We start from the raw sequence: 27,928 nt of genomic DNA on the forward strand, positions 1-27,928 counted from the left end.
CCTGGCAGTAACCTCCAATCATCAGGAGGGAGCATTCTTACGTCAGAACTTGGTAAATGTAACAAAGCTGTGGCTTTTGTTCTTCCCACAGACTATTGTTAAACGTTTGCCAGCAGACCACTTTCCCAGAGATCTGTTTGTCCTCCTTGTGTGGTCTGGAATTCCTGTCCTGTGTCTCCTCAGGAGGCCACAGTGTCTGAAGAGAATTATGACAAGTCACAGGGCCAAGGCTGGGGTCCCACTGTGTGGGCTGGTCCTATATCACCTGCCTTGGATCCCATTCCTCTATATCATGGCTGCTGCCCTTGCTGGAACATGGGGCCCAACTCTGCAGGATGAAAGAACTGGACGCCCACATTTGGAGCCACATGGACTCAGGTGTGCTTAGAGGCCAGCCACCTTAGGTGCCCGGTCATCAGTGTCTTGTATGCAGCAGGAATTGATTAAAGAATAAGTTGCTAGGGCTGGGGCTATAGTCAGTTGGTAGAGTACTTATCTAGCACACGCCAGGTCCTGGGTTCAAACCCCAGCCCAGCAGAAAGTGAGTGTGCGGTGATGCCTGCCTGCCATCCTAGCACCCAGGAGGTGGAGCCAGAGTCATCTGAAACTCAAAGTCATCCTCTATTCTTCAGTGAGTTTGAGGCCATCCTGTGATACATGAGACCCTGCCACCACCCCAAAAGATGTTAACATCACACTTTCACTGTTCATAATTGTGGTGGTATGAATTAGAATACCCCCCCCCAGACTCTTACATTTGAATGCTTTGTCCCCAATTGGTGGAACTGTTTGGGAAGGATTAGGAGGTCTAATCTTGTTGGAGGACGTGTGTCACTGGGGGCGGGCTTGAGATTTCAAAGTCCATACCAGGTCCAGTCTCTCTCTGTCTCTCTCTCCTGCCCTTATATCAGAGGTAAGCTCTCAGCTACTGCTCCAGCACCATGCATGCCTGCCTGTCTGCTGCCATGCTCCCTGCCATGATGGTCATGGACTCTAACCTTCTGGAGCCATGAGCCCCCAAATCAAATGCTTTCTTCTATAAGTTACCTTGGTCACTATGCTTTATCACAGCAACAGAAAAGTAACTAAGACAATAGCCCACTTGTGCCCCAAACAGAGCCAGTGGTTTCCCCGAAGCTCAGCTTGCACCTCTATAAAATGGAATGTCAGTAGCAGTTGCTTCCTTAGGATGTCACAAAGGTGAACAATTTGTTCCTAGAAAAGAGCTTTCTTAGTGGAGGGCTTACTGTGTTACCCTTATTAATAATTTCCTATCCCAAAGACAAATGTGAAGAGTAAGAAGCTGACTTCTCTGCTCAGCCTATGATCTGCACATAGTAGGTGTTCAATTACTGTTCCCAGTAGGAGCAAGATGGACCTTTAAGAGGATGGAGGTGCTTTCCTTTTACAGCGCCTGGCCATTCCCACCACCAGGAGGCGTCCCAGCCCCTCCCGCGGCACCGCCCCTCACCTGTGCAAGCCTGCACCTGGCGCCGCCTCCGGAAGAGGACATTGGGGATCAGGGGAACTTCGGAGGGAGCCCGGTGGCGACAGGTGAGAGCCTAGGGGGGTGCAGAGGGCGGGACAACCAGACTTTTGGCATGGTTGGGGAAGACCGGTCGGCAGGGCAGGATGAGGGAGCTCAGGAACGGCCTCCAGGGACTCTGGAAAAAAACTCTGGGAAGCCAGGACACCAGCAGTAGAGAGAGTGGTGGGTAGGCGTTGGATACCCAAAGCAGGGATCAGGGATCGGGGACGCACTGGGTCTGGCCCTGGGACAGATGGACTGGGACTTCTGTAATACCTGGAATTTTCGGGCCCAGCTGTGCTTGGCACCTGTCGATACTTGGCACCTGTCGAGAAGAGGGGGACAGGTGTGCGTGCGTTCTGGGGTGAAGAGGGAGCAGGGACCCTCCCGGGGGTTGGCATGGAGAATCCAGGGTGCCAGGCCTTTCCTCCTGAGCCCCTGAGCCCCTGTCCCTGGGCGGCCCTGTAAAGCACAGGGCTCCCATCCCCAGGGGCGGGCCGGGAAGTAAACAGAAACCCGGTGGTGCGCTGGCTGGCACAACCTGTTACCTCGCCCTGCGCTGGGGCCAGCGCCAAGGCCCAGGGAAATTGGGGGTCTGGGGATGAGAGCTCCTAAATCAGGAGGGGTAGAGGCAGGAATACCTGGGTCTTGCTAAAATAAAGACCTAAGAGATTCTGTTGGGAATCCGGGGGGGAGGGACACGCTGGCCATCAAAGCTGACAAGGCTAAACAAGTCTAAAACCCCTGGGTCTTGAGAAAATAGAGCCGGGATATGAGAAGGCGAAGGGCTAGAGATCCGAGTTTCTGGAAGGGGAAGGAGTTGGATCCCTGTGGCTAAAGGTTCCTAATGGTGAGAGCCCTGCACTCTTAGGATAAGGATTTGTTTTCATCCTTGAAGGCTGAGTCTCCCTGAACCTGCATTCTAGGATTAGTGCCCAGGTGGTGAGGGACTGGAAAGAGGAGCAGGAACTGTCAGAGGGTGGCCTGTGGCACCAGAGTGCAGGGACAAAGCTTCCTGAAGGCAAAGATCATGTGGCAAAGACAGAAGGTAGGAGTCGGAGCAAGATGGCAGGTTTCATTCTGCTTCCTGCCTCAGTCTACCCTGAGGTCATTAACGGAGCTGAGTGGCCAACATGGATCATTAACCCTTGTTGGTCCAGGGAGGCCCTGGCTGCAAGATTGGGAGGCTTAGGTGTTTCCCATCAGGGGCCGAGCCCTGGGGCTGCTGCAGGGTGGCATCATCAGCAACAACCTGTCTCCACAGATGCACAGGTGCCATGGACTCCGCTGGTGGGCCAAGCTTCCCTTCTGGGATCCTCTCAGGGGGCGCTTCTCCTAGCGGTGATGAAGGGTTCTTCCCCTTTGTGCTGGAGCGCCGAGACTCCTTCTTGGGAGGGGGCCCAGGGCCAGAGGAACCAGAGGACCTGGCCCTACAGCTTCAACAGAAGGAGAAGGACCTGCTGCTGGCCGCTGAACTTGGCAAGATGCTTCTGGAACGCAACGAGGAGCTTCGGAGGCAGCTAGAAACACTGAACACTCAGCACTTGGAGCATGAAGAAGTGAGCTGGCCTCTGGGGCAGATGGAGGGTGGGCAGGGCTAGGGTGGACAGGGACGAGAGCCCAGCAAGAAGAGGAGAGAGGAGGATCGGGGAGGACAAGTGGGCAGAGTGATCCTCTCAAACAGATCTGAGCAGGGTAACCAGGGATAGTGCCAGCCTGTACTCCCAGAACTCTTGAAGTTAAGAAAGGCTACATAACAAGACCTTGTCCCTAGAGAAAAAGAGCCAGGCATGGTGACACAGACCTTTAATCCCAGCATTTGGGAGGCAGAGGCAGGCAGACTTCTGTGCCAGACTGTTCTATTCTGTGTAGTGAGACCCTGTCTCAAAAGAAAAGAAAAGAAAAAGAAAAACAAGCAAGCAAGCTAGCAAATACATGCACATTCATTAAGAAAGAAGAGTGGATGGAGCCGGGCGGTGGTGGCGCACACTTTTGATCCCAGCACTTGGGAGACAGAGGCAGGCAGATCTCTGTGAGTTCAAGGCCAGCCTGGTCTACAAAGGGAGTTCCAGGACAGCCAGGGCTATACAGAGAAATCCTTTTTCAAAAAACTAAAAGGAAAAAAAAGTAGACTGGGTTTGATGAAGAGTTGGTAGAATTCTTGCCAAGTAAACACAAAGCCCTGAATTTGGTCCCCGCTACACATGAATCCAGGCATGGTGGGGTCTGCAAACCAGCCCTTGGGAAGTAGAAGCAGGAAGTTCAGAAGGTTTGAAGGCCATCCTTGGCTACATATTGAGTTTGAATCCAACTTGGGCTACATGAGACCCTAAAAAGAAAGGAAGAACGCCAGCAAGAACTCTAGACTGCAGGTGGGGTTCAGTAGTAAAGTGTTTCCTGTAACACATGCAAGGCCTTGGGTTCCGTGCCCAGTACAGCAATAAATTACAAAAAAATAATCTCAGGCTGGATGTGGTGTCACACACCCTTAAACCCGACACCCCAGGAGGCAAGGACAGGCAGATATGTGTGAAACCAACCTGGTCTGCAGAAGTTCCAGACCATCCAGGACTATATAGTGAGACCCTGTCCCAACGACAAAAATATAATTTAAGGACAAACAAGATCTGTATTCAGATCCCTGTCTGGCTGTGACCCTGGGCAAGCTGCAGGCCCCCCCTAAATCTATAGGCTAGCTCTTCAACCATCCACGTAACCCCAGACACTGGGACCACTCCCAGCATTCACCGTGCCAAATGTTCCCCATCTATCTGTCTTCTCTTCTCATTCTTGTCCATTCCTGGGTTGTAGGATCTCGGGTCTTCACTCTGTCAACCCCACTCTCACTCTGGGGCTCATATCTGTATTTGTAAACACCTTCATGTACCCACATTGTTGACCTGGATCCCTGCTCCAAGCTGACCTTGGTAGCCAACTACCCTCCACCCTCTCCACCAGGCCACCAACCAGCATTTGCATATAAATGGTGCTCAGGCCTCGGTGCACACCTGTAAGCCATGTTGAATCTTCTACACCGGGTTCCAAATCTCCACGCCATATCTCATTCTCTCTGTAGCTCCAACCCCGCGTCTCTGCTCATGCTCCACAGCATCCTCACACTGGCCCCAGCTTTCCCAGACTCTAGCAGTGAATGTGAAAAAGACCAGGTGTGGTAGCACACGCCTTTAATCCCATTGCTCAGGAGGCAGAGGCAGGCGGATCTCTGTGAGTTCAAGGCCAGCCTGGTCTACAAAGCGAGTTCCAGGACAGCCAGGACTGTTACACAAAGAAACCCTGTCTCAAAAAAAAAAAAAAAAAAAAGGTCACATCACTTTCCTGGACCAGCATCTCCCATCACAGTTAGAATGAAACTGAAACTCCTCACTGTGGCCTAAAAGTCCCGGGAACCACTGTCCTCTGGTGTCCGTGACACCTTCCCTATTTTTTTATTTTTCTTTTTCTTTCTTTTTTTTTTTTTTTTTTTTTTGGTTTTTCGAGACAGGGTTTCTCTGCGTAGCTTTGCGCCTTTCCTGGAGCTCACTTGGTAGCCCAGGCTAGCCTTCGAACTCACAGAGATCCGCCTGGCTCTGCCTCCCGAGTGCTGGGATTAAAGGCGTGTGCCACCACCGCCCGGCTATTTTTTTATTTTTCATATTCATCATGTATACAGTGTTCTGCCTGCATGTCCGCCTGCAGAAGAGGGCACCAGATCTCACTATGGATGGTTGTGAGCCACCATGTGGTTGCTGGGAATTGAACTCAGGACCTCTGGAAGAGCAGCCATCTATCTCTCCAGCCCCCAACACTTTCCCTTTTCTGACAGGGTCTTTTTCAGTTTCTTGAGTGGCTCAGGCCTGCCCCACTTTTGAGTCAGGTTTGCTGTACAGCTCGGGGCTGGCCTTGAACTCACCATCCTCCCATCTCAGCCTCCCATTGCTCGTGGTTTGCACTTGCTGTTCCGCCTGAAACCCTCTTTCTGGTTGGCTACCCTTGTCCTGCAGGAGCCGATGCAAACATCAGCCCCTCCCTAAGCGACTCCCCAGCTCCTCTTCCTCAGCTCACTTCCCTGAGTCCTCCACAGCCCTTCTCTCTGAAATCCCTGATTCAGGCATGTGCCCATGTGCCTGTGACCCTCTGGCAGTGAACTTGAACTGCTGGTCTCCATCAACTCTTAGTAGCCAGACTCTAGACTAGGAGGAGCACAGGGAATATTGAGTAGGGATGATGTATGTCCGTAGGGGTTGAAGGACAAAGGGCTTGAAGATGTTAAAGGGACCTACAGACAACAAAAAGACTGTTGAAACCTCATAGCAGTAGCAGAGATTAGCACTAGCCCGGAAAACTGGACCCCAAAGCTGCCCAGGGCTTTGCTGCCCTGCCAATATTAAGAGTTTGACTACCTAGATTGGCCATCCAGGCACTAGCTTCTGAGCCTGTTTCCTCATCTGAGGATGCTCCCTCTAGTGGACGAAATGAAGTAATACAGACAAAGAGCCGGCAAAGCACTTGGCTGGAACATCTGCTAATAATTGTAGCAACTGCGGTCAGAGTCACCTTTGAAGGCCCAGAGACAGTGGACTGGCCCCCCCAGACCTGTCTGTCTTCCTATGCTGGGCACTTTAGTGTGTCAAGTACGGCCTCCCCGTCTCCCTCCCCGGCCGCTGGTCCAACAGGTTTGGAGGAGGGCAGGTAGAGGGGTGGGGCTCTGGGTGGGACAGCCCAGGATTAATTAGAGGGAGAAGGGGAGAGGGGCTGGGCCTACTTGGCCCACAGAAGTTCCAGGAGACTGTGAAGTGGGATGCCATGGGCCGGGGCTTGAATTCTACCAGACTCAGGCGCCAAAAACGACGCTTACGACTTCGGAAGCCCAGGCGGCAGCCGGAGGTGAGTGGCCATCGGGGATGTGACTCCCACCCGTCAGCCCGCCCGTCTGGCCTGGAACCTTCACTCTTTCTGCTTCTTACAGACTCTCCTTTTTTGCTGTCCTGTCTGCCTTAGACAGACTGGCCTCTTTCGATCTGGGTGACCCTCCCTCCATCCTGGTCTCCGAGTTGCTCCAATCTTAGGTGGCTTCCTGTCTTTCCCCTCCCCACAGAGGCTGCAGCAGGAGAATCATGAACTCCGCCGAGGACTGGCAGCCCGGGGTGCTGAGTGGGAGGCCAGAGCTGTGGAGCTGGAGGGAGACGTGGAGGCCTTGCGGGCCCAGCTTGGGGAACAACGGTCAGAGCAGCAGGACAGTGGTCGAGAGCGGGCGAGGGCGCTCAGTGAGCTCAGCGAGCAAAACCTGAGACTCAGCCAGCAGCTGGCCCAGGTAGAATGGCCCCGGCCCTGGAGAGGACCGATGCGCAGGCCCTCAGTGGGGGCGGGCAGACTGGGTTGGTGTTGAACCCAGACGGCTCCATTGTCAGCCCCGCCTCCCCAGGCCTCCAGGACCGAGCAGGAACTGCAGCGGGAGCTGGACACCCTTCGGGGGCAGTGTCAGACTCAGGCCCTGGCAGGGGCCGAGCTGCGGGCACGGCTCGAGAGTCTGCAGGCAGAGGTGAGTAGCAGCTGGGGCTGGCTCCCTGAGACCGGCCCAGCAGCCCCCCACCCCAGCCTCTGGCTCATCTCGGACACCTGTCCCCAGAACCAGATGCTGCAGGACCGCAGGCAGGACCTAGAGGCCCAGATCCGAGGGCTCCGTGAAGAAGTGGACAAAGGCCAAAGCAGGCTACAGAGCACCCATGAAGAGTTGCTGCTACTCCGTCGGGAGAGGAAAGAGCACAAGCTGGAGGTAATGAGGGGTGGGGGGGGGGTGCGGTGGGGGTGGGGCAGCCAGCCAGGCCCTTGGCAATGTCTCAGGACTTTCTGGGAGATGAGGCCAGTGAAATCACCAAGAGAGAAGCAAGTGGGACCCTGAGGGCGAGTCGGAACCAAGAAAGAGTGCCTTGTGAGGGAGACTGCATCAGAGCCGGGCAAATGCAAGTCTGGGACTGGCTGAGGTCAGAGCTCAGGACAGAAACCTGGTCTGGGGTGATGGACACGGTGAAAAACAGTGAAAACGAAGGACAGTCTGAGTTCAGATGGTTTGGCTTCTCAGCCCCACCCTGCCTCAGTTTCCCCACTTGTGAAATGGGGTGGTATTACATACCTCAAAGGACTGTGGTGAGGGTGTGAGACTCAGAAGGATCAATAAACGCTAGATCAAAGCAGTGAGTGGACTAGAAGGAAGGCTGTGCAGGGGGAGGGGACACTGAGATGACCTGATGGGGCAGAGGACGATGCCAGGCACGCCCTGTTTTATAGGTGAGGAAATTGGTGCCTGCAGAGGGGAGGTGTGTATTCCAGGTTGCTCTGTAATTCAGGAGAGGGGCCGGCTCCCCACCAGGGAGCAGACCTGGCAGTGCTCGGCCCTCGGGCGCCCCCTGTGGGCCCACCGCAGAGCGCAGGCTTCCTGCTGACAGCTGGCATGATCTGTCTGACCTGCAGCTGGAACGCGCTCGCTTCGAGGCTGGAGAGGCGCTGAGCACGCTGCGGAGGCTGCAGCGTCGGGTCTCGGAGCTGGAGGAGGAGTCGCGACTCCAGGACGCCGATGTGTCGGGCGCCTCCCTGCAGACCGAGCTTGCCCACAGCCTTGACGACGACCAAGACCAGCTTGTCAATGAGTGTGAAGGCGCCCAGGTGAGCTTTCAGCCTACCAGCCAAGCATTAGAATAACCAATGAGGGATGCAGGCTCTGCCCCTCCTTTCCCCGGAGGTTTCATGCAGCACTGATAATTTCCCTTGGCCTACAGACCATCTTGTCTCTGGAGACCCAAGAGGTGTCCAGTCCCCAGCCTTCAATCCAGGAAGAGAGCTTGGAGCCCCCCAAGAAGCGAGCATCCCTGAGCCCAGCAGAGATACTGGAGCAGAAGGAGGCAGAAGTAGCCAGGCTACAGGATGAGGTTGGAGAGGGCCCAAGATGTCCAGTTCTTTCCCATCTCCACTGTCCAACCCCGAGCTCCCCAGTGAACCTGTAGTTTTTACCCCGAGCTGGCCTGTACCTCCAGGAAGCGTTCTGGGCTCCACCGTCCTCCCTAAGCGCCTCCCTTCATCCCTTCTGTTGAAGGCTTACCCTACACCCCCCACACACACACCCCAGTCTGACTCAGACGGAGTTGCCTGCGGTGTTTACGGAGCAGGCACAGGTTCGGGGGAGAGCACGTTGTCCAGTCTACCTTCTTCCCTGGCCTGCAGATCGTGCTGCACCGCACAGAGCTACAGACCCTACGGGATGAGCTGCTACGACAGAGGGAGCTGAGGGCGCAGGACGATCCCGAGGAAGCCCTGAGCTGTGCACTCTCTGACCGGGACGAAGCAGTGAACAAGTGAGCCTGGCATTCTCACCCCCTCCTCAGCCAGGATTGCTCTCTGGTCTCTTCTGGGCCCCTATTTCCACCGTCCTAACGAGTATAAGCTCCATCTTATCTCAGAAGCTTCAGCCTTCCTTAATTTCGATGTTAGTGGCCCCCCAGTGACCTTGGACCCTATTCTCTCCCCCTTCTACTCTTAGGGTCCTGACGCTGTCACTGGAGCTCAGTCGAGTCTCGCTAGAGCGCGACTCTTTGTCCCGGGAACTGATGCGAGCCATCCGCCAGAAGGTGGCGCTGACGCAGGAGCTCGAGGCTTGGCAGGTGAGAGGGCGGGCCCTGAATAGGGCTTGGCTAGGCATCCTGACCGGACCTCACCTCCACGCTGACCCATACCCACCCTGCTCTCCCTCCTGCAGGACGACATGCAGGTGGTGATTGGACAGCAGCTGCGCTCCCAGCGCCAGAAGGAGCTCAGTGAGGCTGCAGCAGCTCGTCAACGCACCAAGACTGGCTTTTCACTACGCCTGGGATCTGGGCAGAGTGGAGGCTTTCTAAGCAACCTCTTCCGAAGGACATGAGGGCTGGCGGCTGGCGCAGGGCTACCTCTTCTCACCCTGGGGCTCACTTTCCTCTTAACAGCCAATGGATCCACAGGGGCTGAATAACTTCCAAGAGAGGCCACTGTCTTCCTTGCCCCAAGAGGTGGACAGAGGCAATTCAGGAGCAGGAGCCAGCTTTGGGGCAGGAACCCCAGGTCGGTGGTCGGGGCAGAGCTGTTTATTTTTCGAATCTACATAGGTCTATCTTTTCTAAGCACCAGGCTCCTGTTCTGTCCTGGGACAGGGCTGGGGATGGGTATTTATGTGTAAGGATAGGTCAGAGCAATATATAAATCTCTATACTTACTTGGTCTCCATTCTTGGATAGAAAGTGCAAACAAAAAAAGCCCAAAACTTTATTTTGACAGGAAAAAAAGAAAAAAAAAAAGGCTGAGTGTAGTGGTTCACAGATCCAAATCTCAGCACTTCAGCAACAGCCAGAAGGAATGCTCAAAGTTTGAGACCAAGCTGAGTCACAAAGCGAGTTCCAGGCCAGCCTGGGCTAAAGCATAAGACCCTATCCCAAAACACAAACCCCATGCTAGCTCCTGAGATGGAGGGTCATGATGTCAGAAGGACATGGAGAAAGCTCGGTAGCCCAGGTTGGTGAAGACATCCACTCGACAGCTGTTGCCTGAAGCAGTCAGGACCTAAAAGCCAAGAAGACATGGCTGACCCACCCATCCCATAGGCCCCTTGTGATCCCACATCTCTTCCAAGACCCACCTTGCACTCTGGGGCTGCTGGCTGCTGGTTGAGACTAAGGCTGAGCAGCCCTGGGGAGGAACCAGGCACCTGGGCCTTAAGCTCCCCACTCAGCTGCCAGTGGTTGACACAACAGCCCTGGCCAGCAGATAGGATCTGTGGGGGACAAAGAGGAGGTTCAGGGGTCAGGTCTAGACAGGGGCACTGGACAAGGTGACAGGATCAAGATGGACTCACCAGGTCCTGGTAGAAGGTGACATGCTTCTGTGGTGCCCGAATGGGAAAGACAGTGGTGGGCGTGGAAGACCTGAGGTGCCAGAGGGTGAGCGCTGGGCCCCCTCCACAGACCTAGGCAGAAAGGCAGCAGGCCCCAGTCACTGTGAGCCATGGACTTAGTGATCTCTCCAGCCCACACTGTGCCCAGCTCACCATCCAGTCTGAGTCAGTAGCCAGACATCCAATCCAGCGCCCATTGTGGGGCCTTGAGCACTCCTGGGAAGGAGAGAAGAGGTGAGGAGACTGGAGGATGGATCAGTGAAGGACAAGGATGTGGGCCTCTCCTCACCTCATGCTTATAGACTTCAATGGTCTGAACCTCTTTGGCTATACGGAGATCTGTAGGGAACAAGACACCAGGACTCTGGACCAGCCACATAGCATTTCTCTGTTTAACAGTCCTGGCTGTCCTGGAACTCCCTCTGTAGACCAGGCTGGTCTCAAACTCACAGAGATCCACCTGCCTCTGCCTCCGGAGTGATGGGATTAAAGGCATGGGCCACCACTGCCTGCCTGGCTCATCTCCCCCCCTCCCCCCCCAGACAGAGTCTCTATGTTGCCCTTACTGTCCTGGAACTCATTTTATAGACCAGGCTGGCCTCGAACTCAGAGATCTGCCTGCCTCTGCCTCCTGAGTGCTGGGATTAAATACTTGAGCCACAAGACCCAGTGTACTTTCTTACTGTCTAATTGGACTTGTCCTTACCCCAAAGCCGTACAGCTCCATCCTCACCACCGGACAGCACCTCAGGGCTGCGATCCCTGAGTGCCAGGCAATGGATATAGTCTGTGTGGCCCCGGAGGGCCCGCTGCAGGGCAAAGAGAAGGCTCAGGGGAGATCCAGGAAGCATACTACCTTTGGCCCAGACTTGCCCTGGCTCCAGACCCTACTCACTGTGAAGGTCCCAGTTTCCAGGTCCATAGTGTGCAGCTGACAATCTCCCCCAGCTAGAATGAGTGAATTCTCCTATGGGAGAACAGGAGAGAGCTGAAAGTTAGTGTTAATCAGGGTCGAGAAAGAGTCAAGGAGCCATGTTTGGACTAGAATGGTCACAAAGAGCTCAGACCTTGGGGACAAGCAGCAAGGCATTGATTTCAGGGACTTCCAGGCTGGTCCTAGGTGGAAGAAAAGTGTCAGATTCACAGAGGGAGTGTCCATGACCTCACATGCCCTCCACCAACATGGTCCTCGCTCACCTGTATGGAGGCTGACGACGCCACAGTTCCTTACAGCCCTTAAGAGAAACACAGCAGGAAACACTGAATGATCCCAAACCTCTCCACGTGGGGAAGCCCAGCCCGTTTATAGGTTCCGGACTCCTTACCTTCTTGAGGATTTCTGCCCAAAGCCAGCCCTTCACTTCCCCATCCCCAGCGCTGAGCAGATGTCGATCTGTAGAGACCATGCTGTAGACAGGCCCGTCATGGGCTAGAGAGACAGAGAGTGTTAGTGAGCCCACGGTGCCCCACCTCTACCCTGAGGTCCCCTGAACCATACCCACAGCTATACCCACCATGGAAGGTCACCATGGGTTTTTTGCTTTCTTCTTTGGCCTCTGAACTTAAGGCAGCAGATAAACTGAAAGAAAGGTGCGGGGAACAAGAGTCAGAGACAAGGAGCATTAATCCCAGAAGGCTCATGTGGGGTGGGGGGATCAGAGTAGAGGGTACCTGAAGATGGCAATCTGCCCATAATTGTTGCCAGCTGCCAGAAACTTCCCACAGGGCGAGACACTCTGGGAAAAGATGGTCATGTGGAGTCGCTGCAGGGCCTGAAATACCTCAGCCTGTGGGAAGAAGGTAGATGAGGAAAGTCTGGGGCCTCCTCCTACAGACTTCTGTTTGTCTCCCCTGCCCAGACTCTAGCCCTTCTCAGCCATAACCACAGTTATCTCCCCATACAAGAGTGGCTCCAGGGCTGGAGAGATGGATCAGCAGTTAAGAGCACTGACTGCTTTTCTGGAGGTGCTGAGTTCAATTCCCAGCAACCACATGGTGGCTCACAACCACCTGTAGTGAGATCTGGTTCCCTCTTCTGGCGTGCACAGGCACATGCAGGCAGAATACTATATACATAATAAATAAATCTTTTTTTTTTTTTTTTTTTCCCAGTCAGGGTTTCTCTGTGTAGCTTTGCACCTTCCCTGGATCTCGCTCTGTAGACCAGGATGGCCTTGAACTCACAAAGATCTGCCTGGCTCTGCCTCCCAAGTGCTGGGATTAAAGGCGTGCGCCACCACCGCCCGGGAACAAATCTTTAAAAAAAAAGAGTGGCTCCAGGAAGAGTGTGAAAAGGAGAACTGAGGTACATTACCTAAAACCGAGCAAGCACCAAGCATCTCCTGTCAGCTTAACAGACAGAAGGCACTCGCAGGAAATCTGTCATAATTAGGTAAACTAATGAATATTAAGAGCTTTGTAGCCAGATGTGGTAGAGCACAACTATAGTCCCAGCACTGGACAGGTGGAGGCAGGAGGATCAGTGGTAATTCAAGGTTAGCCTGGGCTACATGAGATAGCCTCAGATCCACACACACACATCTGAGGATGTAATTGAATTGATAGAGTACTCGTCAGCATGCACCAAGCCTTAAACCCAGTCCCCAGCACCGCACATTGCATAAAGCAAGCACACTGTGGCCTGTGACCCTGGCACTCAGGAGGTGGAGGCAGGAGGCCATCCTCCACTCCATGACAAACTCCAGGCCAGCCTGAAATATGTCGACATCCTCCACTCCATGACAAACTCCAGGCCAGCCTGAAATATGTCGACCGTGTCTCAAAAAACTAAGTGAGTAAAAATAATAAATCAATATTTAAAAAATGTGTGTGTGTGTGTGTGTGTGTGTGTGTATACACAGGGAGAGATGGCTAGCACGTAACTCCTACAGAGGACTCTCACAGCACCCACATGGTAGGTCACAACCATCTGTAACTCCAGTTCCAGGAGATCTGATGTCACTTCCCCCGCCTCTGAGAGGCTCTCACAGGAAGCCCTCCTGTCCCCAGAACTCACTATGTAGATCAGGCTGGCCTCACAGAGATCTGCCTACTTCTGCCTTGCAAGTGCTGGGATTAAAGGCATTAAGTTATTAGGCCTTGTTTTTTGTTTGTTGTATTTTTGTTTTATTTTGGTTTCTTCTTCAAATGTGTATGTGTGCGCTGTGTATATGAGTGCCCATGAAGACTAAAAGGGGGTGTTGGGTCTTCTGGAACTACATTACAGGCATCTGTAAACCCACTCCTATATGGGTGCTAGGAACTGAACTTGGTATCTCTGGAAGAGCAGCAAGTGCTTTTAACCACTGGGACATCTCTCCAGTCCCCTACCTCTTCTGGCCTCTGAGGGCACCATAAACACACACAGCAAACATAAAACATTTATAGACATACAACAATGAATAAATCTCACAGGGAATTAGCGGACCTAGTGTAGTGGCAAGCCTTTAATCCCAACACTTGAGAGGAAGAAGCAGGCCAGCCCGATGTACTTCATGAAAACTGGTTTCCAAACGATGAAGTGGCTTTTGTGACTAGGTTAACTACTCAATTGGTAGACCATGCTCTATTTATTCATGTATGTATGTATGTATGTATGTATGTATTTATTTATTTGGGGTGGTGGGGCACAAGGTTTCTGTGTATCCCCTGGCTGTTCTGAAACTCACTCTGTAGACCAGGATGGCCTGGAACTCCAGAGATCCACCTGCCTGCTCCCTCCCCTACCCAGTGCTGGGATTAAAGGCACGTGCTCGCCACCATCTGGCTCATGCTTTTTGTTTTTTAAGATTTATTTTTATTGCTTTTAATTATATGTATATGTGTGTGAGGGGAGTATGTGCAAGTGAGTACAGATGTTCACAGAAGCCAGAGGATTCAGATCCCTTGGAGCTGGAGGTACAGGCAATTACAAGCTTTGGAACTTGAGTGCTTGGAACCAAACTCGGGTCTTCTCTCTCTCTCTCCAACTGCTAAAGCCTATTCTTAACCCAAAGTCCTGTGTTTAAGTATCAGTACTGTATATATTTGACATTATGGCACACCTAATAGCCTATAACACTCAGAGTGAGGTAAAGGCCCGAGGAACATTCAAGGTCATTCTCCATTATATAACAAAGTTCAAAGAAAGCTGGAGATATATGAGATTGTCTCACAAACAATAAGCTGGGGTGTAACTAAACGACAGAGCATGTTCTTACAATGCCCAAGGCCCTGGGTTTAAAAAAAAAAAAAAGGCTCATGTACAATTATGATTAACTTTTTTTTTTTTTTTAAGTCAGGGTCTCACTATGTAGCCCTGGATGACCTGGAACTCGCTAAGCAGCAGGCTAGTTTCTAACTCACAGAGATATGTCTGCATCTGCCTCCCCAGTACTGGGATTAAAGGCGTGTGGCACCACCCAACGGTGCTAAATCTTTTTAAGTGACTTTATTATCCTTCACAGTAAAATGTACCGACATTTAATCCCTCTGATTGTCACAATTAGATTCCAAAGATCAGGGGTCATCATTTTGGGGGGCCAGAGTCCGAGTCCCACAAACCACCTACGCACACTGGGTATCCTGAGTAGTCCTTGGCCACCGGGGCAGGGCAAGACTACAAACCCCAGAAGGCACTGTGCGCACACTCGACTCACCTGACCCAGAGGCATCGGCGACGGTGTGGCGTGCTCCATCTTCAGAACTACAAGTCCCAGAGGGCTCTACGCGCGACTCAACCTCTCGACTCCCTGCGTGTCTGAGAGGGGCTCTTCTCGTTGCGCTCCAGGACCTGGCACTGCCTGCCGTTCAACAACTAAGGCGGCAGGCCGGTACTGTCTCGAACCACCGAAACCTAGGAGAGCTCCGCGAAGCACGCTTATGCTAAGGAGCGTCTGAGACGGCCCAGCTACGCCTAATCCCCTCCCCCACCCCGCCGACCCCTCCCGCCTTCTAACCTCGCGCTGCTCGCCTTCCGCGCCTGCGTGGAACGTCTCCAGTGCGCACGCCGTGGCCCCGCCCCTCGCGTTGTGCCACGCCCTCAAAGGCTCCGCCTCTGCCGCCTGGATCCCACCCCTCTATCTGCAGGACCCCGAACCGTAATGATCCTACAACAGCCCCTGGAACGAGGCCCCCCGAGTCGGGACCCACGGGCCACCACTGGGGTGACTCGCGGCCTGGACGCCAGGTGCGTAAGCGGTCCCTGGGTGGGCCGGACTAACGGAGGGTAAGAGCTCTGTCTGGCGACCCAGGGCCGGTCACTCGGGTGATCCTAGGAAGTGAGGCGAGGTGGCGCAGGAAACCGTGGTGCTTGAGCTTGTGTTGTAGCTGGGAAGCCACGGTCAGGATTTCCGAGGTAGCCTGGTGGATGATGGCCTGGGAGAGGAAGGTGGCTTAGGCCACACAGACACGACTGATTCTGGAATCCTGGCTTACTCCGCAGGCTCAGGTGGGCAGATCTTCGGGAAGGGGAAAGGTGGGCTACACCTGGCTCTAATTCCCAGCTCCCCTCTCCTAAGAGCTGTGCCCACGAGCATGGAGACCCCTGGAGAAGGAGCATTAAGTTGGGGGCAGATGGGTCTCCTTAGATGTCACCTTTGGTCCTCATCAGTTTGCCTCCACGCTCGACATCCCTGCCTCTGTTCCTCTGGTCTTTCCCCCAGGGAGCCCATGCACAAGCAGCTTCTGTCTGACGAGAACATGGCCACCCACTTCTCCCGACTCAGCCTACATAATGACCACCCCTACTGCAGTCCCCCTGTGACTTTTCCCCAAGCCCTGCCACCACTCAGGTAGGCACCTCCCCTTGCAGGGCCTTCTAGAGGATCACGTTCGTCCTCAGAGCCCCTCCTCATGCTGGGCCTCATCATGCTATTTTTAGCTTCTAGCCAACTTCTGTGCTGTTTTCCATCTTTGGCTCCAGGGGACCTGGACCTGGTAGGAGGTGGCTTTGCCAGGCCAGCCTCTGCCCCATACTTTCACTGTCTTTTTTTTTTCTTCTTTCAGGAGCCCTTGCCCAGAGCTGCTTCTCTGGCGCTATCCTGGGAGCCTGATCCCTGAGGCCCTCAGGCTGCTGAGGCTGGGGGATACCCCCAGTCCCTTCTACCCTGCATCCCCAGCTGGGGATATCATGGAGCTCTAAGTGCTGATGGCCAGTGTCCCTCCCCACCTTGTTCCTGACAACAAAGACCAGCAACCCCGAGAGGGATGAGGTCCTTCCCCTATAACAGGATAGATGATATTGAGCTCAATGAAACCCTGAATGGCAGAGGCAGCAGCTTGGGAAGGGAAAGCATCACCCCATTAGTGAATAAAGATTTCTGAGCAGTTGAAGGTTTCTCAACAGCCTGTGGGAAGGGTGGAGTGCTGGATGCTGGGGTTTTCTCCTCAAAATCTTCCCTGGAAAATGGTGAGGGCAAGCCAGGTCCTGGCAGGCTGGGCTCCAGGCATTGAGAATGTGTGAGTCAGAGCCTCACCCCCCCCCGCCCCCGCAGTGGCCGACTGACTCCCTCCCTCCCTCCAGTTCTGGGTATTCAGGCTAGGGATCAGGCCATACTCCAAACCATTTAAAGTTAAAGATTCTTTTATTAATAAATTCTCCCTCCCCTCCAAACTTTATCCCCCAAATAAATATCCCCCCCCCCATTAGGGGATGGGTTGTGTGTTTGCATTAGGGCCAGCCCTCCCAGAGGGCCAGCCCCTTAGTGTTAAGAACAGGTCGCTAAACCTGACCAACTCCCAGGACTGAAACTCAAGTGTAGTTGAATTTCAGCCCATCTGAGAGAGTGGGACCTAGTGTGTCTGCTCCCCAAGTCAGCCAGGCCTCCAGGATTTGGGGGGAGCAAGAGACCCCCTTGTGCAAATGCTGCAGTTCCTTAGTATGTGTTGCTTTGTGACCCAGCCTGAGGCTCTCTGCCCTGGAACCAGAGACAGGGCAATCTAGACACCTTAGAAGGCTCCCCTGAACCCTAAGCCCAGCCTTTGGAGGTGAATCACCACCTCGCCCCACCCCCTTGCGGTTGGAAGAGTCTGGCTCGGGCTGTGTCTGGAGGGCCAGGCTGGCTCCAGAATGAATGAATGGACGATGAGTGGGCACCAGCGCGGGCGCTCCTCACTGGATCAGTGCCACACCTGGGCAGCCCTCTCCACCAGTCTCCTCTATGGGGGCTGGAAGAGAAGAGGTGGGGTTGTGATTAGGGCACACTTAGGGAAGTGATGGGGGAGGTGGGAGGATTGAGGGTGGGGAGGTCACTTACTAGTAAACTTTTCTCTCCGCCGGCACCGTCTCCAGACCAGGAAACCAGAAAGCAGCGCCAAAACCAAGGCCAGACTAAGAGCGCCTCCCAGAATGGGCCAGAGCAGCCTGAAGGGGGCAGGAGGTGCCGCTGCGCCTAGTGGCCAGGACTCAAATCAGATCTCGCCCTCGGGAAGCCAGTCCGCCCTCAAGGGGGTCTCAAACTTTGCCCCACAGAGTGTTCCCAACCGGATAGAAGCCCCTCCCCCAGTCAGTCCTCCTTGATTTCCTAGACCCTAAGTTCGCGACCCTCCTCTCCGCCGCAGCAACCCTCTACCCACTTCCAGGATCCGCTCGCCACCGGCCCCGCCCCCACTCACATCCCAAGCAGAAGTCGCTGTGTGGTCGCGCTGGACATGAAGCGCAGTCCATGCACTTGTCGAGATCCGCGCTCCAGGAGCTGCCGCTAGAGCATGGGGCGGTGCCTGGGGAGGGGGCTGCAAGTCAGAAGCCGGCGGCTGGGCGCGGCTATTCTGGGGGCTGAGGTCAGGGTCAGTCGGCTCAAATAACGTGAGTCACCATCGCCCCCCCACCCCCGCATTCCTCACAGGTGACCGCACCGCCTGACCGAGACACGGCAGTGCGGGAGGGGGTCGGGTAGCGCGCGACTTGGGGGGGGGGATCCCCCCCCCCCGCCAGAGTGTGACTCACTCCTGGGCACTGGGCCCGACCCCAGTCCCTCCTCCCGCATAACTGGGCATTGAAGTCACCGGATGGAAGGGGCACCCCCACATGGTATAGAGGGCAAAGACCCCAGTGCCCCCTCGCGACTCTTAGCTATCGGACTGGTCAGACCCCATTACAGACCAGGGTGAGGGCATACCCCCTTCCCAAAACAAACCTCTTTCCCTCAAAGTTTACTTTCTCTCTCTACTCTGGCTCGAACTTTTGAGACGAAAGACCCCACACCTGATTGGACAGGTAGCGAAACAGGACTCAGATTGTGGATAAAACTTGGAGTGGATTGAGACCTTCCCCACTTGGAATACTCTGCCTAAAGTCCACGGATCACAGATCCGCACGTCTACCCGGTTCCACTCATCTCCAGGCACCCAAATTCCGTTCCTGAGCCCCCAAATACGAGGTTCACCGTCCTCTGAGCCAAGCATACCTGGTGCCTGTTCCCCGGCCGCGGCGCGCATCAGCACCAACCCGAGTCCCAACACGAGGATCTGCGGCAGAGGCCGCGGCCAACCCGGAGCCATGACGGCCGGTCCCGAGGCAACAGCAGTCTGTTCCCACTACCCGCGGGCCAAGACTCGGGGCTGGGGCTCCGCCCCCGCCCCCGCCTTCCGGGGCGGAGCCCTTGCCTCTGCCCGCCCCAACATCCACTCGGCTTTGCGGAGCCGAGAGCAAGCAGTCCACCAAGTCATTCATTCAACACAATCCTCCAAGTGTCTAGAACGCCGCGAGGACGTCTACCCTGCACCTCCCTCTGCGAGCCTTAGTCCCAAGGGTGTGGAGCGGGAATCAGCTATAAGACGTAATTGCAAATATATATATATATATATATATATATATATATTCCAAATAAATTATGTTTGTCTATTTTGCAATTCTGGGGTGGAAACCAGAGGATTGAATACACCAGGCAAGCACTGAGCGATACCCATACAGCCTTTATGTTCGCTTGCTTTGTTTGGTTTTGGGTTTTTTTTTTGGTTTTTTTATTTTTATTTTTATTTTTTTGTTTTTCGAGACGGGGTTTCTCTGTGTTGGTTTTGGTTTTTTGAGACAGGATCTCATACTGTATCCCAGGGTAGCCTCAAACTCGAAACAATTCTCCTGTCTCAGCCTCCCAGTGCTAGGATTGCAGGCAGGCGCCACCACACCTAGATTTTCTTTGGTTTGTTTGTTTTGTTTTGTTAGAATCTTGCCTTATAGCCCAGGCTGGTCTCTATTTCCGGATTCTCCTGTATCAGTAAACGGTACTACAAGCATATCCATGCTGTATTATTTTTTTAAGATTTATATTTTTGTGTACGTGTATGTGCCACATGTGTATGAGTGTCCCTGGCGTCCAGAAGAGGGCAACGGATCTCCTAGAGATGGAATTACAGGTGGTTGGTTATAAGCTGGGTGTAAAAACCCCATTCACCTGGAAGAGCAGAAAGGCTACTAACCGGTGAGCCATCTTTCCAGACCCACATGCTGCTTTCTTAAGAGCCTCAGGGTATACAAAAACAAGGAGATATCTCAGCGGGTAAGGATGCCTGCTGCTAAGCCTGGCAATCTGGGTTCGAGCCCCAGGGCCTATAGAGTGGAAGACGAGAACCAACTTCCTTATCAGTTCTGACCACAGGCAAGCAGTGTGACAGTCCCCCCCCCCAAAAAAAAGTAATGTGCCCTTTAATTTGTACCTTAGACTTACATAGTAACTTGCAAACTTGTCTCCATTCGCAAAGTAAGAAACTGTGGCTGTGGGAAGTTGAGTGAATTCTCAAGTCACAGCTCGGGTCGCTGAACTCAGCAGGTAGCAGGTGTTGCCGCTGGAGTCGCCGGCCACTAAGGGACGTGGCTGAGAAAAGCACTCCGGCGGTTGTCAGGGAGGGGGTCTCTGCCCCTCCCAGAGGGAGGTGGTCCAGTGACGTCATTGCGACTTTAAGACCCCTTGCCTCCGCCCTCGTCCCTACTTTCGACTTGGGAATCTTTGCAGTCTGTTTTGCAGGTGAGCAGCCTGGGGCAAGTGTGAGTTGCGGGCGTGGAGATAGGCGGGCAGGGGATGTGGCAGGGTGCTTGCGGGCATGTGCAGAGAGCTGGAGCTTCGATCCGGTGGCAGCCTCTTGGGTCAGCAAGTCCCTAGGCAGGAAGTGGTTGCACCGAGCCCCTCAAGGCGATCGAGTACCCGCGGCCCCAGAAAAGTTAAACGCCCTCCCCCTTCCCCGGGACAAAGACACCGAAACCTGGAACGCCCCTCCTCCACCTGCTTGGTTTCTCTGGGGCGGGACTCCCCTCCCCCCCCACCTGCAGGCGCGGACCCAGCTTCGGGCGCCGCCATTAAGCCCCTCCTGGTCGCTTACTCCTAGGCTTGATAACCAACCAGCCCCGGGTGGCCGAGCCGGACAGGACGCCCTCGGACAAAGCTGAGTGAGCACTTGGTAAGTGGAGAGGGACAGACATGAGAAGGAGGGAATGTCTCTCCAGATGTTGACTCCAGCGTGAGGCTGCCAGTGAGAGGGGCCTGTGCCATTCTTAGGTGCAAGGTGCACACTTCGAACGAGGGTAATGGGGAGCCACAGCAAGGCGCCGAGCACAACTGATTCCCTTAGTGCCACCAATGTGAAGTGCGACGTGAAAGACACAGGTGCAGCCTGCCACAGAAGGCACTGGGGTCTTGAACTTTAGCTCCTTACGAAGCTGTGTCGAGAGAGGAAAGGTAGCATGGCCTTTGGTCTGAAATTCGAAAGAATGCTCCCATTCTCGAGGGCATGCACCTTGACCCTTAGAGGTGGAGGCTGGACCGAGTCGGCTGGTAGCCTAGAAAAACCTGCCTTTGGATGAAAGGGCTTGTTTTTCCTCATCTCTCAGCAAGGGTGGGCTGGGCCCGGCCTGGAAGGGCCTCCAGCAACTCCCAGGGATTGGGAGGAGATAACTGGAGCGTGGGGGAGGGCTAGGCCTAGGATTTCAAGGAATTAGATCCACCTGAAATGGGACCCGGAATGGAGCTGGGGGTTTCCATTTGAGCCTCGGGTGGTGGGAGGAAGCCTTGGGTTGGACCTGAAACTTGTGGCTAGAGCCCGACCATTTCTGTCACCCCTTTGCGTTGCTTTGCTCACCTGATAAAACGCACCTGAGGATGTAGTGCAGTTTGTAGTGCTTGCCTGGCATGCACGAAGCCCTGAGGTCAGTCACAGTGCTGCATTATCTGGATGAGGTGTTACAGGTCGTAAATGCCTGTTACCCGAGCACTCAGGTGGTGGGAGCAAGAGGGTCAGAAGTTCAGGATCAGCCTCAGCTACAACGGGAGTTCAAAGCAGTTCAAGCCTGGGCTACATAAGACCCTGTCTCAAATAAAATAAATGTAGGAGAAAGCAGCTGTCACTGGCCTGGCCTGTGCCTTCTGCTTTGTCCTATTTCCTATAACCTGCATGAAAAACAAAAAACAAGATTTTGTGCTTTACCTGTCACAGACTAGGGAAGAATTAAATCTTTATTTTACTTTTGATTGGCCCAGGGAGTGTATCTAACCCACACTACAGAACATTGTAGCCAACTGTTAAGGTACTTGGTGCTGGTATCACAGCTGGCAAGATATAGGACATCCGGGCCTGCCACACTTGAACTAACATTCCTCTGTTTCAATCTTCCCATGCTACACAGCCCCCTCAACCTCACCATGGCCTCCGCCGGTCTGCAAATCTTGGGGATCGTCCTGACCCTGCTTGGCTGGGTCAATGCCCTGGTGTCCTGTGCCCTGCCCATGTGGAAGGTGACAGCCTTCATCGGCAACAGCATCGTCGTGGCCCAAATGGTGTGGGAGGGGCTGTGGATGTCCTGTGTGGTCCAGAGCACCGGCCAGATGCAGTGCAAGGTGTACGACTCACTGCTGGCGCTGCCCCAGGACCTACAAGCCGCAAGGGCCCTCTGTGTCATTACCCTCCTCATTGTCCTGCTTGGCCTGCTGGTCTACCTCGCTGGAGCCAAGTGCACTACCTGTGTGGAAGACAAGAATTCCAAGTCTCGGCTGGTGCTCATCTCTGGGATCGTCTTTGTCGTCTCCGGCGTCCTGACCCTCATTCCTGTCAGCTGGACGGCCCACTCTATCATTCAAGACTTTTATAATCCCTTGGTAGCTGATGCTCAAAAGCGGGAGCTAGGGGCCTCCCTCTATCTGGGCTGGGCAGCCTCGGGCCTTCTGCTGCTGGGTGGGGGGCTGCTGTGCTGCGCCTGCTCCCCTGGAGGGCCCCGGGGACCTGGCCATTACATGGTCCGCTATTCTACATCTGCCCCACATTCGGTCTCTCGCGGACCCTCTGAATACCCCACCAAGAATTACGTCTAATGCTCGCTGGGGAGTGAGGCGCTGCTGGCCAGGCCATAGGGCCTCGAGCTGAGCCATCAAGAAATGGTGCCTGGTAGTCTTGGGGTTGTTGAGTTTGTTTCTGTTTTGCAGTACTGGATATTGAACCAGGGCCCCACACTTTGTAAGCCAGCACTCTACCAATGAGCTGTATGGTACCAGCCCCTCGGGTTGGTTTCGAGACAGGCTGTCCTTCCGGAGCTGACTGACCTCCAACTCTAGTTTAATTGCCTCAACCTGAGCCCAGGCTCTGCAGCTCGCATTTCTCATTTTTAGATTATGCATCGGGAGGGGTGATACTTCTAGTTTGTGTCTTTATTCACTCTGGGCACCTTCTGCAGAACCTGTTCTGAGACTGCTTTTGGACCTGGCCTTTGTGATCCCCAAGATGGCCTGTCCCAAGAGTTCCCAGTCCTGGAAGGTCAGGTGATAAGTTACCAAAGAATTTTCTACTCCAAGTCTTCCAACCTTTTGCCCCTACATCCCATGACCAAAGTTACCGTGTGCTCTCCCCCAAATCAGGTCCCAGCTGTGCTGTAGACCCTTCACCCCCTTTTCTCTTACCTTGCACATTTCCCTACCCACACAATGATTTACCAAATAAAACATGATTTTTATAGTGTGCCTTCGATGTCAGTTGGTGTTTGGTACGGACCTAACCAGAGGGAGGTGGCAGTTCCACAATCAATTCGGAGCCTTTCTGGTTCAGACCCCATGGTCTAAGCAAGCATGCTTGCTGGCTGGAACCTGGCGCATCCCCACCCCCATACCTTTCCACAGATCAGAGGAAGCTCAGTTACAATCTGCTTTTATTCCCAGCTCAGGGTGGGGAATGGGTAGGGCACTGAGCAACTTGGATTCAGGTGGTGGTTGGGCTAGACTTGACCATCTGAAGGCTGTTAAGGTCACTGCACATCTTATTTTGAAGGAAAGGAGGCTGAGGCCCAGGTTCCTGGGGTATAAGGCACAGCTCCGTGGAGAGGAGAGTCCGTTCAGGAGAGGAAACCACAGCAATACCCTGGGAGGCAGGGATGGGCCAGGGTCCCCAACAGCTTTGGCGCTTTCTCAAGATTGCAACCACCGCAAAAGGTTGGCTCAAGACAGACCAGCCTTGACCAAAAAGAAGTGAGCTTCCCTGGCACATGAGGTTGATCAGAGATGCAAGGGTGCAGCCTAGTGCCTGGGCATAAGGCTGCAGGTTTGAGCTTCTGGAGGAAGCCTCAGCCTCACACGTAGTCTCTCTTATCCAGTCCTGACGCACCTGAACGGGAAGGGATGGAGTAGCCCAGCCTGGGTCCACGGGGCCGCTCAAAATGAGATGGGGGGCACGTACAACAGAGGAGCCCTCCACCGAGCATGAGCAGCGCGGCCGCAGCCCAGCCCAGGTAGAGGGAGGCTCCCAGCTCTCTCTTGAGGGCTTCAGCCACCAGCGGGTTATAGAAGTCCTGGATGATGGCATGGGCTGTCCAGCAGACAGGGATGAGCACCAGGATGCCCGAGAGGAGGAGGAGGACCCCTGCGGTGAGCACAATTCGGGCCTTGGCACCTTCATCTTCCACACATGTGGTGCACTGGGCACCCGTGATGGCCACCAGCAGGCCGAGCAGAGCCAGCAGGAGGGCCACAACGCAGAGGGCCCTTGCCGCTTGTAGGTCCTGGGGCAGCGCCAGCAGCGAGTCGTACACCTTGCACTGCATCTGGCCGGTGCTCTGGACCACACAGGACATCCACAGCCCCTCCCACACCACCTGGGCCACGACGATGCTGTTGCCGATGAAGGCTGTCACCTTCCACAGTGGCAGGGCACAGGACACCAGGGTCCCTAGCCAGCCCAGCACTGCCAGGGTCATGCCAAGGAGTTCAAGGCCAGTTGAAGCCATCTGCTCCTCAGGTCTTCTCAGCTCTCAGCCTGAATCACGCACTCAAACAGGGTTGGGAGCTCGGAGTTCCGAGTTCGGGGTGGGTCTCAACTGCTCAGGAGGTGGATCAGTTGCTCTCAGGCCAGGCCAGACCTCACATCTGTGGGCCTCAGCACCTGATACTCACTGAATACAAAGAAGTCCTTAGGTCCTGCTCAGCTGGATTGCTGGTGTCCTCCGGGAAGCCTGTGGCCCGTCACAGACGCTCCAAACCTGCCATGAACTTGGAACCGACGTGTTCCTCTCTGCTGCCGCTCACTTCCTTTCTAGGTTGAAGTCTTCTCTCAGCTTGTCTCCAAACAGAGAACTGTGAGGTGCCACCTGGGGCGTCTGAGGGCGCGGGCTGCAGGCGGGTTTTTAAGGCCTAGGCAGGGGAGGAGCCCCGCAAGGACCTGGAGGCTGCCATTGGGTAGCAAAACCAGAGCGATGGTGGAAAGGGGGTGGGGTGGGGTACCAAGACCTAGTGGAAACCCGGGAACAAAGGAATTCCGGGAAGACAGGACAGAAAAGGGACGAGAGGAGCCAATTTCTTGGCTTGGGACGGAGAATTAGGCTGATGAGCCCCAGCCTGAGCCCGCTCCCTCTTGTCACCTGTCTAGTTCGCTCTGTGATGGTGGGGAAAATATGCCCCCATTACCCATCCTCCCCCTCCCCGCTCCCCACCTTTTCAGAACTCTCCGGAATCTGATCTGTCTCCAGTCTCAGCTCAATAACCCTGGCAGCTCCTAGGGGAGAGGCCCTGCCTACAGTTTCCCAGACAACAGATGCCTGGCGCCCAGCTCAGGTGGCATTACCAAGGCAACGGCCTAGAAAACTACTCCACACACACACATGCACACACGCACACACGCACACACGCACACGCTTCGACCTCAGCTCAGGTGTTCCCACTCCACCCCCACTGCCGAAACTAGGGGGCTGGGCTGGGCTGAGCTGCGGAAGGTCCCTAGCGGCCTGGTGATAAAGAGCCTGTTGTGGAGATGGGGGAAGGCAGAAAGAGGCCTTACACAAGAAGGGACAAGTGGGACCCTGGAATAGGGTACCAGAATAGCCAGCCGAGCTGGCTGGCTATTCTGGTGGGCAAGGGGGTGAGGTCCAGGGGATTAAAATGTCCCTAAACCCTGACTTCCAGGTCACAAAAAAAGACCCCTTAGAGTCTCCATTCACAAAGTACTACCTGATTTCAGCTCAAATTCTGATCCTACCAGGGGTACCAGGGAGGACTAGCTGTCTTAACCTCTTTGGACCAGAGACTCAGCTGAGAAAACTCAAAGAGCCTGCATTCCACCTGGGGACACAATCCTGCCAATATGTGCCTATCTCAGGGAGGTCATGGAAGTCATGAACAATCCCTGGAGGCCCCCGGAGGCTAGGAACTCCTGAGGTTTTTTTTTGTTTTTTTTTTTTCCATAGCCCTGGCTGGCCTGTAACTCACAGAGATCTGCCTGCCTCTGACTCCTAAGTCCTAAGATTGAAGGTGTGTACCACCATGTTCAGCTTCTGAGGACTATTATTTTTTTTTTATTTGTGTAGACTAGAAGTATATGAATAGAGTAATACTCTCTATTCAGTCATTCCCCCGAGTCAATTTCAATGTCCCAAAGTTTAATTAACAGAACAGGGAAGCTGCCCTGAACTGAACTCAACACTTTGGAGGAGGACTATTATTTAAAAAAAAAAAAAAAAAAAAAAAAAAGCTCCTTCGGAGGCCAGGCCAGTGAAACCCAGGTGTTTTGGTGCATGTCTGTCTGTACAGCACGGGTTCCTGGTGCCTGCCAATGCCAGGGAGAGAGCATTAGATGCCCTGCAACCAGCATTACAGGTGGTTGTGAGCCACCAGGTGGGCACTGGAACCAACCTGGGACTTCTAGAAAGCAGCCAGTGCTCTTAACCACTGAACAATCTCTCCAGCCCCAGTGGCAAAACCTTTAATCCCAGCACTTGGGAGGCAGAGGCAGGCGGATCTCTGTGAGTTTGAGGCCAGCCTGATCTACAGAGCTAGTTCCAGGACACAGAGAAATTCAGTCTCAAAAAAACCAACAAAACAAAACAAACAAAGAAAAGAAAAAAGAAGGAGGCTTGGCCTGGTGTGGTGACAAATATCTTTAATCCCAGACCCTGTCTCAAAAAAAAAAAAAGAGAGAGAGAGAGAGAGAGAAAAGAAAACACACATATATACACTCAGGTACACCCACATAAATTTTTTTCAGGGGGGGGCAGGTGGAGGGGGAGCTTTTTTTGAGACAGGGTTTCTCTGTGTAGTTTTGTGCCTGTCCTGGATCTCACTCTGTAGACCAGGCTGGCCGAGAACTCACAGAGATCCACCTGGCTTTGCCTCCCAAGTGCTGGGATTAAAGGCCTGTGCCACCGCTGCCCGGCCCACATAAATCTTTTAAGAAAGGAAAAAGGAGCATGCGTTAGCAAAGTCCGTGATATTCAATGTGAAAATGCCATCGCGACGCCGGTAATATTGGAGAGTAAATACTATACCCTGGGGGGTGGGAGAAAGGGGAGGGGGAATCTGTGGGTAGTATGTAGAGTGGGTAGAAAATGTCTTAATAAAGAAAAATGAAAAAAAAATACTATACACTAATAAAAAGGGAGATGTCAGAGGTGTGGCTCGGGGTAGGGAGCTTGCCCCGCACACATGCCAGGCCCTGGGTTCCATTCCTAGCCCTGAAAAAGGACAAAGAGGGGCAGAAGTGAGGGGCTTCTCAAGGCATAGGTTAGGACAACCTCTTATCACAGAGTAAACCTTGATCTGGGCAGGCTGGGACACACACACACACACACACACACACACACACTCGGATTTAGGTGTTGCCCTACTATGTTTTTAGGCCTTTACAAAGTTTTTTGTTTTGGTTTTTGTGTGTATGTGTAGTTTTTTGGTTTTTGGTTTCTTTCTTTCTTTCTTTTTTTTTTTAATTTCAAGACAGGTTTTCTCTGTGTAGCCCTGGCTGTCCTAGAACTCACTCTGTAGACCAGGCTGGCCTCAAACTCACAGAGACCCGCCTGCCTCTGCCTCCTGAGTGCTGGGATTAAAGGCGTGCACCACCATGCCCGGCTTTTCTTTTCTCTTTTAAAAAGACACAGTTTTACTATGCAGCCCCTGTTCCCTGAGAATGCTTACTCTGGGATTAAAGGCATGAGCCACCACTACCCAGCTAAGGTTTTTTTTTTTCCCTGAATTTACTATGTGTGTATGAGTCACTGTGTGTGTGTGTGTGTGTGTGTGTGTGTGTGTGTGTGTGTGTGTGTCCGCGCGCACTCATTC

At 53.8% G+C, this 27,928-nt stretch overlaps 6 protein-coding genes and 1 non-coding gene across 8 annotated transcripts; 3 read left to right on the top strand and 4 right to left on the bottom strand.

Annotated features, from left to right (window-relative positions):
* The first annotated feature begins 138 nt into the window (after positions 1-138).
* On the top strand, positions 139-9,764 carry Bicdl2 (BICD family like cargo adaptor 2). Its single transcript, XM_028853936.2, has 11 exons — positions 139-378; positions 1,363-1,554; positions 2,793-3,087; positions 6,624-6,839; positions 6,951-7,067; positions 7,155-7,301; positions 7,997-8,188; positions 8,302-8,451; positions 8,744-8,874; positions 9,060-9,180; positions 9,276-9,764. The coding sequence occupies exons 3-11, from the start codon at positions 2,806-2,808 to the stop codon at positions 9,435-9,437; spliced, it is 1,518 nt and encodes a 505-aa protein (XP_028709769.1). The 5' UTR covers positions 139-378; positions 1,363-1,554; positions 2,793-2,805; the 3' UTR covers positions 9,438-9,764.
* A 36-nt stretch (positions 9,765-9,800) lies between these two features.
* Positions 9,801-15,411, bottom strand: Thoc6 (THO complex 6). Its single transcript, XM_028853937.2, has 13 exons — positions 15,077-15,411; positions 12,111-12,226; positions 11,954-12,018; positions 11,765-11,868; positions 11,637-11,674; positions 11,507-11,555; positions 11,335-11,406; positions 11,146-11,248; positions 10,729-10,778; positions 10,593-10,655; positions 10,401-10,511; positions 10,185-10,319; positions 9,801-10,108 (listed from the first exon to the last, which is right to left on the bottom strand). The coding sequence occupies exons 1-13, from the start codon at positions 15,113-15,115 to the stop codon at positions 10,028-10,030; spliced, it is 1,026 nt and encodes a 341-aa protein (XP_028709770.1). The 5' UTR covers positions 15,116-15,411; the 3' UTR covers positions 9,801-10,027.
* An 8-nt stretch (positions 15,412-15,419) lies between these two features.
* Positions 15,420-16,748, top strand: Hcfc1r1 (host cell factor C1 regulator 1). 2 transcript variants are annotated; one of them, XM_028853939.2, is made up of 3 exons: positions 15,420-15,606; positions 16,082-16,210; positions 16,425-16,748. In XM_028853939.2, the coding sequence occupies exons 1-3, from the start codon at positions 15,521-15,523 to the stop codon at positions 16,558-16,560; spliced, it is 351 nt and encodes a 116-aa protein (XP_028709772.1). In that variant the 5' UTR covers positions 15,420-15,520; the 3' UTR covers positions 16,561-16,748. The 2 variants fall into 2 exon arrangements, with proteins under 2 accessions (XP_028709772.1, XP_028709773.1); XM_028853940.2 differs by lacking the exon at positions 15,420-15,606 and adding an exon at positions 15,769-15,867.
* A 235-nt stretch (positions 16,749-16,983) lies between these two features.
* On the bottom strand, positions 16,984-19,055 carry Tnfrsf12a (TNF receptor superfamily member 12A). The gene is made up of 4 exons (XM_028853938.2): positions 18,824-19,055; positions 18,033-18,137; positions 17,675-17,809; positions 16,984-17,585 (listed from the first exon to the last, which is right to left on the bottom strand). The coding sequence occupies exons 1-4, from the start codon at positions 18,915-18,917 to the stop codon at positions 17,530-17,532; spliced, it is 390 nt and encodes a 129-aa protein (XP_028709771.1). The 5' UTR covers positions 18,918-19,055; the 3' UTR covers positions 16,984-17,529.
* A 485-nt stretch (positions 19,056-19,540) lies between these two features.
* Cldn6 (claudin 6) lies at positions 19,541-23,354 on the top strand. Its single transcript, XM_028853986.2, has 3 exons — positions 19,541-20,380; positions 20,739-20,810; positions 22,033-23,354. Exon 3 carries the CDS (start codon positions 22,049-22,051, stop codon positions 22,712-22,714), a length of 666 nt encoding a protein of 221 aa, XP_028709819.1. The 5' UTR covers positions 19,541-20,380; positions 20,739-20,810; positions 22,033-22,048; the 3' UTR covers positions 22,715-23,354.
* A 145-nt stretch (positions 23,355-23,499) lies between these two features.
* Cldn9 (claudin 9) lies at positions 23,500-25,598 on the bottom strand. Its single transcript, XM_028853951.2, has one exon. It carries the CDS (start codon positions 24,610-24,612, stop codon positions 23,959-23,961), a length of 654 nt encoding a protein of 217 aa, XP_028709784.1. The 5' UTR covers positions 24,613-25,598; the 3' UTR covers positions 23,500-23,958.
* A 578-nt stretch (positions 25,599-26,176) lies between these two features.
* LOC114680821 lies at positions 26,177-26,307 on the bottom strand. Its single transcript, XR_003732826.1, has one exon. It is a non-coding gene; the product is annotated as a small nucleolar RNA SNORA36 family (small nucleolar RNA).
* Positions 26,308-27,928: the final 1,621 nt, after the last annotated feature.

The sequence above is a fragment of the Peromyscus leucopus genome, chromosome 8b, assembly GCF_004664715.2.
Source record: "Peromyscus leucopus breed LL Stock chromosome 8b, UCI_PerLeu_2.1, whole genome shotgun sequence".
Classification (NCBI taxonomy): Eukaryota; Metazoa; Chordata; class Mammalia; order Rodentia; family Cricetidae; genus Peromyscus; species Peromyscus leucopus.

Excerpts from the sequence above, each read along its gene's own strand:
- Thoc6 (XM_028853937.2), bottom strand. The coding sequence starts at position 15,115 with ATGGAGCACGCCACACCGTCGCCGATGCCTCTGGGTCAG. Across the intron at positions 11,556-11,636 it reads CGTCGTCAGCCTCCATACAG|GACCAGCCTGGAAGTCCCTG; the intron begins GTGAGCGAGGAC and ends TCTTCCACCTAG. Across the intron at positions 10,512-10,592 it reads CTACTGACTCAGACTGGATG|GTCTGTGGAGGGGGCCCAGC; the intron begins GTGAGCTGGGCA and ends CTTTCTGCCTAG.
- Cldn9 (XM_028853951.2), bottom strand. The coding sequence starts at position 24,612 with ATGGCTTCAACTGGCCTTGAACTCCTTGGCATGACCCTGGCAGTGCTG.
- Cldn6 (XM_028853986.2), top strand. The coding sequence starts at position 22,049 with ATGGCCTCCGCCGGTCTGCAAATCTTGGGGATCGTCCTGACCCTGCTT.
- Bicdl2 (XM_028853936.2), top strand. The coding sequence starts at position 2,806 with ATGGACTCCGCTGGTGGGCCAAGCTTCCCTTCTGGGATCCTCTCAGGG. Across the intron at positions 6,840-6,950 it reads TCAGCCAGCAGCTGGCCCAG|GCCTCCAGGACCGAGCAGGA; the intron begins GTAGAATGGCCC and ends CCGCCTCCCCAG. Across the intron at positions 8,189-8,301 it reads ATGAGTGTGAAGGCGCCCAG|ACCATCTTGTCTCTGGAGAC; the intron begins GTGAGCTTTCAG and ends CTTGGCCTACAG.
- Tnfrsf12a (XM_028853938.2), bottom strand. The coding sequence starts at position 18,917 with ATGGCTCCGGGTTGGCCGCGGCCTCTGCCGCAGATCCTCGTGTTGGGA. Across the intron at positions 18,138-18,823 it reads GGCCGGGGAACAGGCACCAG|GCACCGCCCCATGCTCTAGC; the intron begins GTATGCTTGGCT and ends CCCCCTCCCCAG. Across the intron at positions 17,586-17,674 it reads GCGGAGAGAAAAGTTTACTA|CCCCCATAGAGGAGACTGGT; the intron begins GTAAGTGACCTC and ends CTTCTCTTCCAG.
- Hcfc1r1 (XM_028853939.2), top strand. The coding sequence starts at position 15,521 with ATGATCCTACAACAGCCCCTGGAACGAGGCCCCCCGAGTCGGGACCCA. Across the intron at positions 15,607-16,081 it reads ACTCGCGGCCTGGACGCCAG|GGAGCCCATGCACAAGCAGC; the intron begins GTGCGTAAGCGG and ends TCTTTCCCCCAG. Across the intron at positions 16,211-16,424 it reads CAAGCCCTGCCACCACTCAG|GAGCCCTTGCCCAGAGCTGC; the intron begins GTAGGCACCTCC and ends TTCTTCTTTCAG.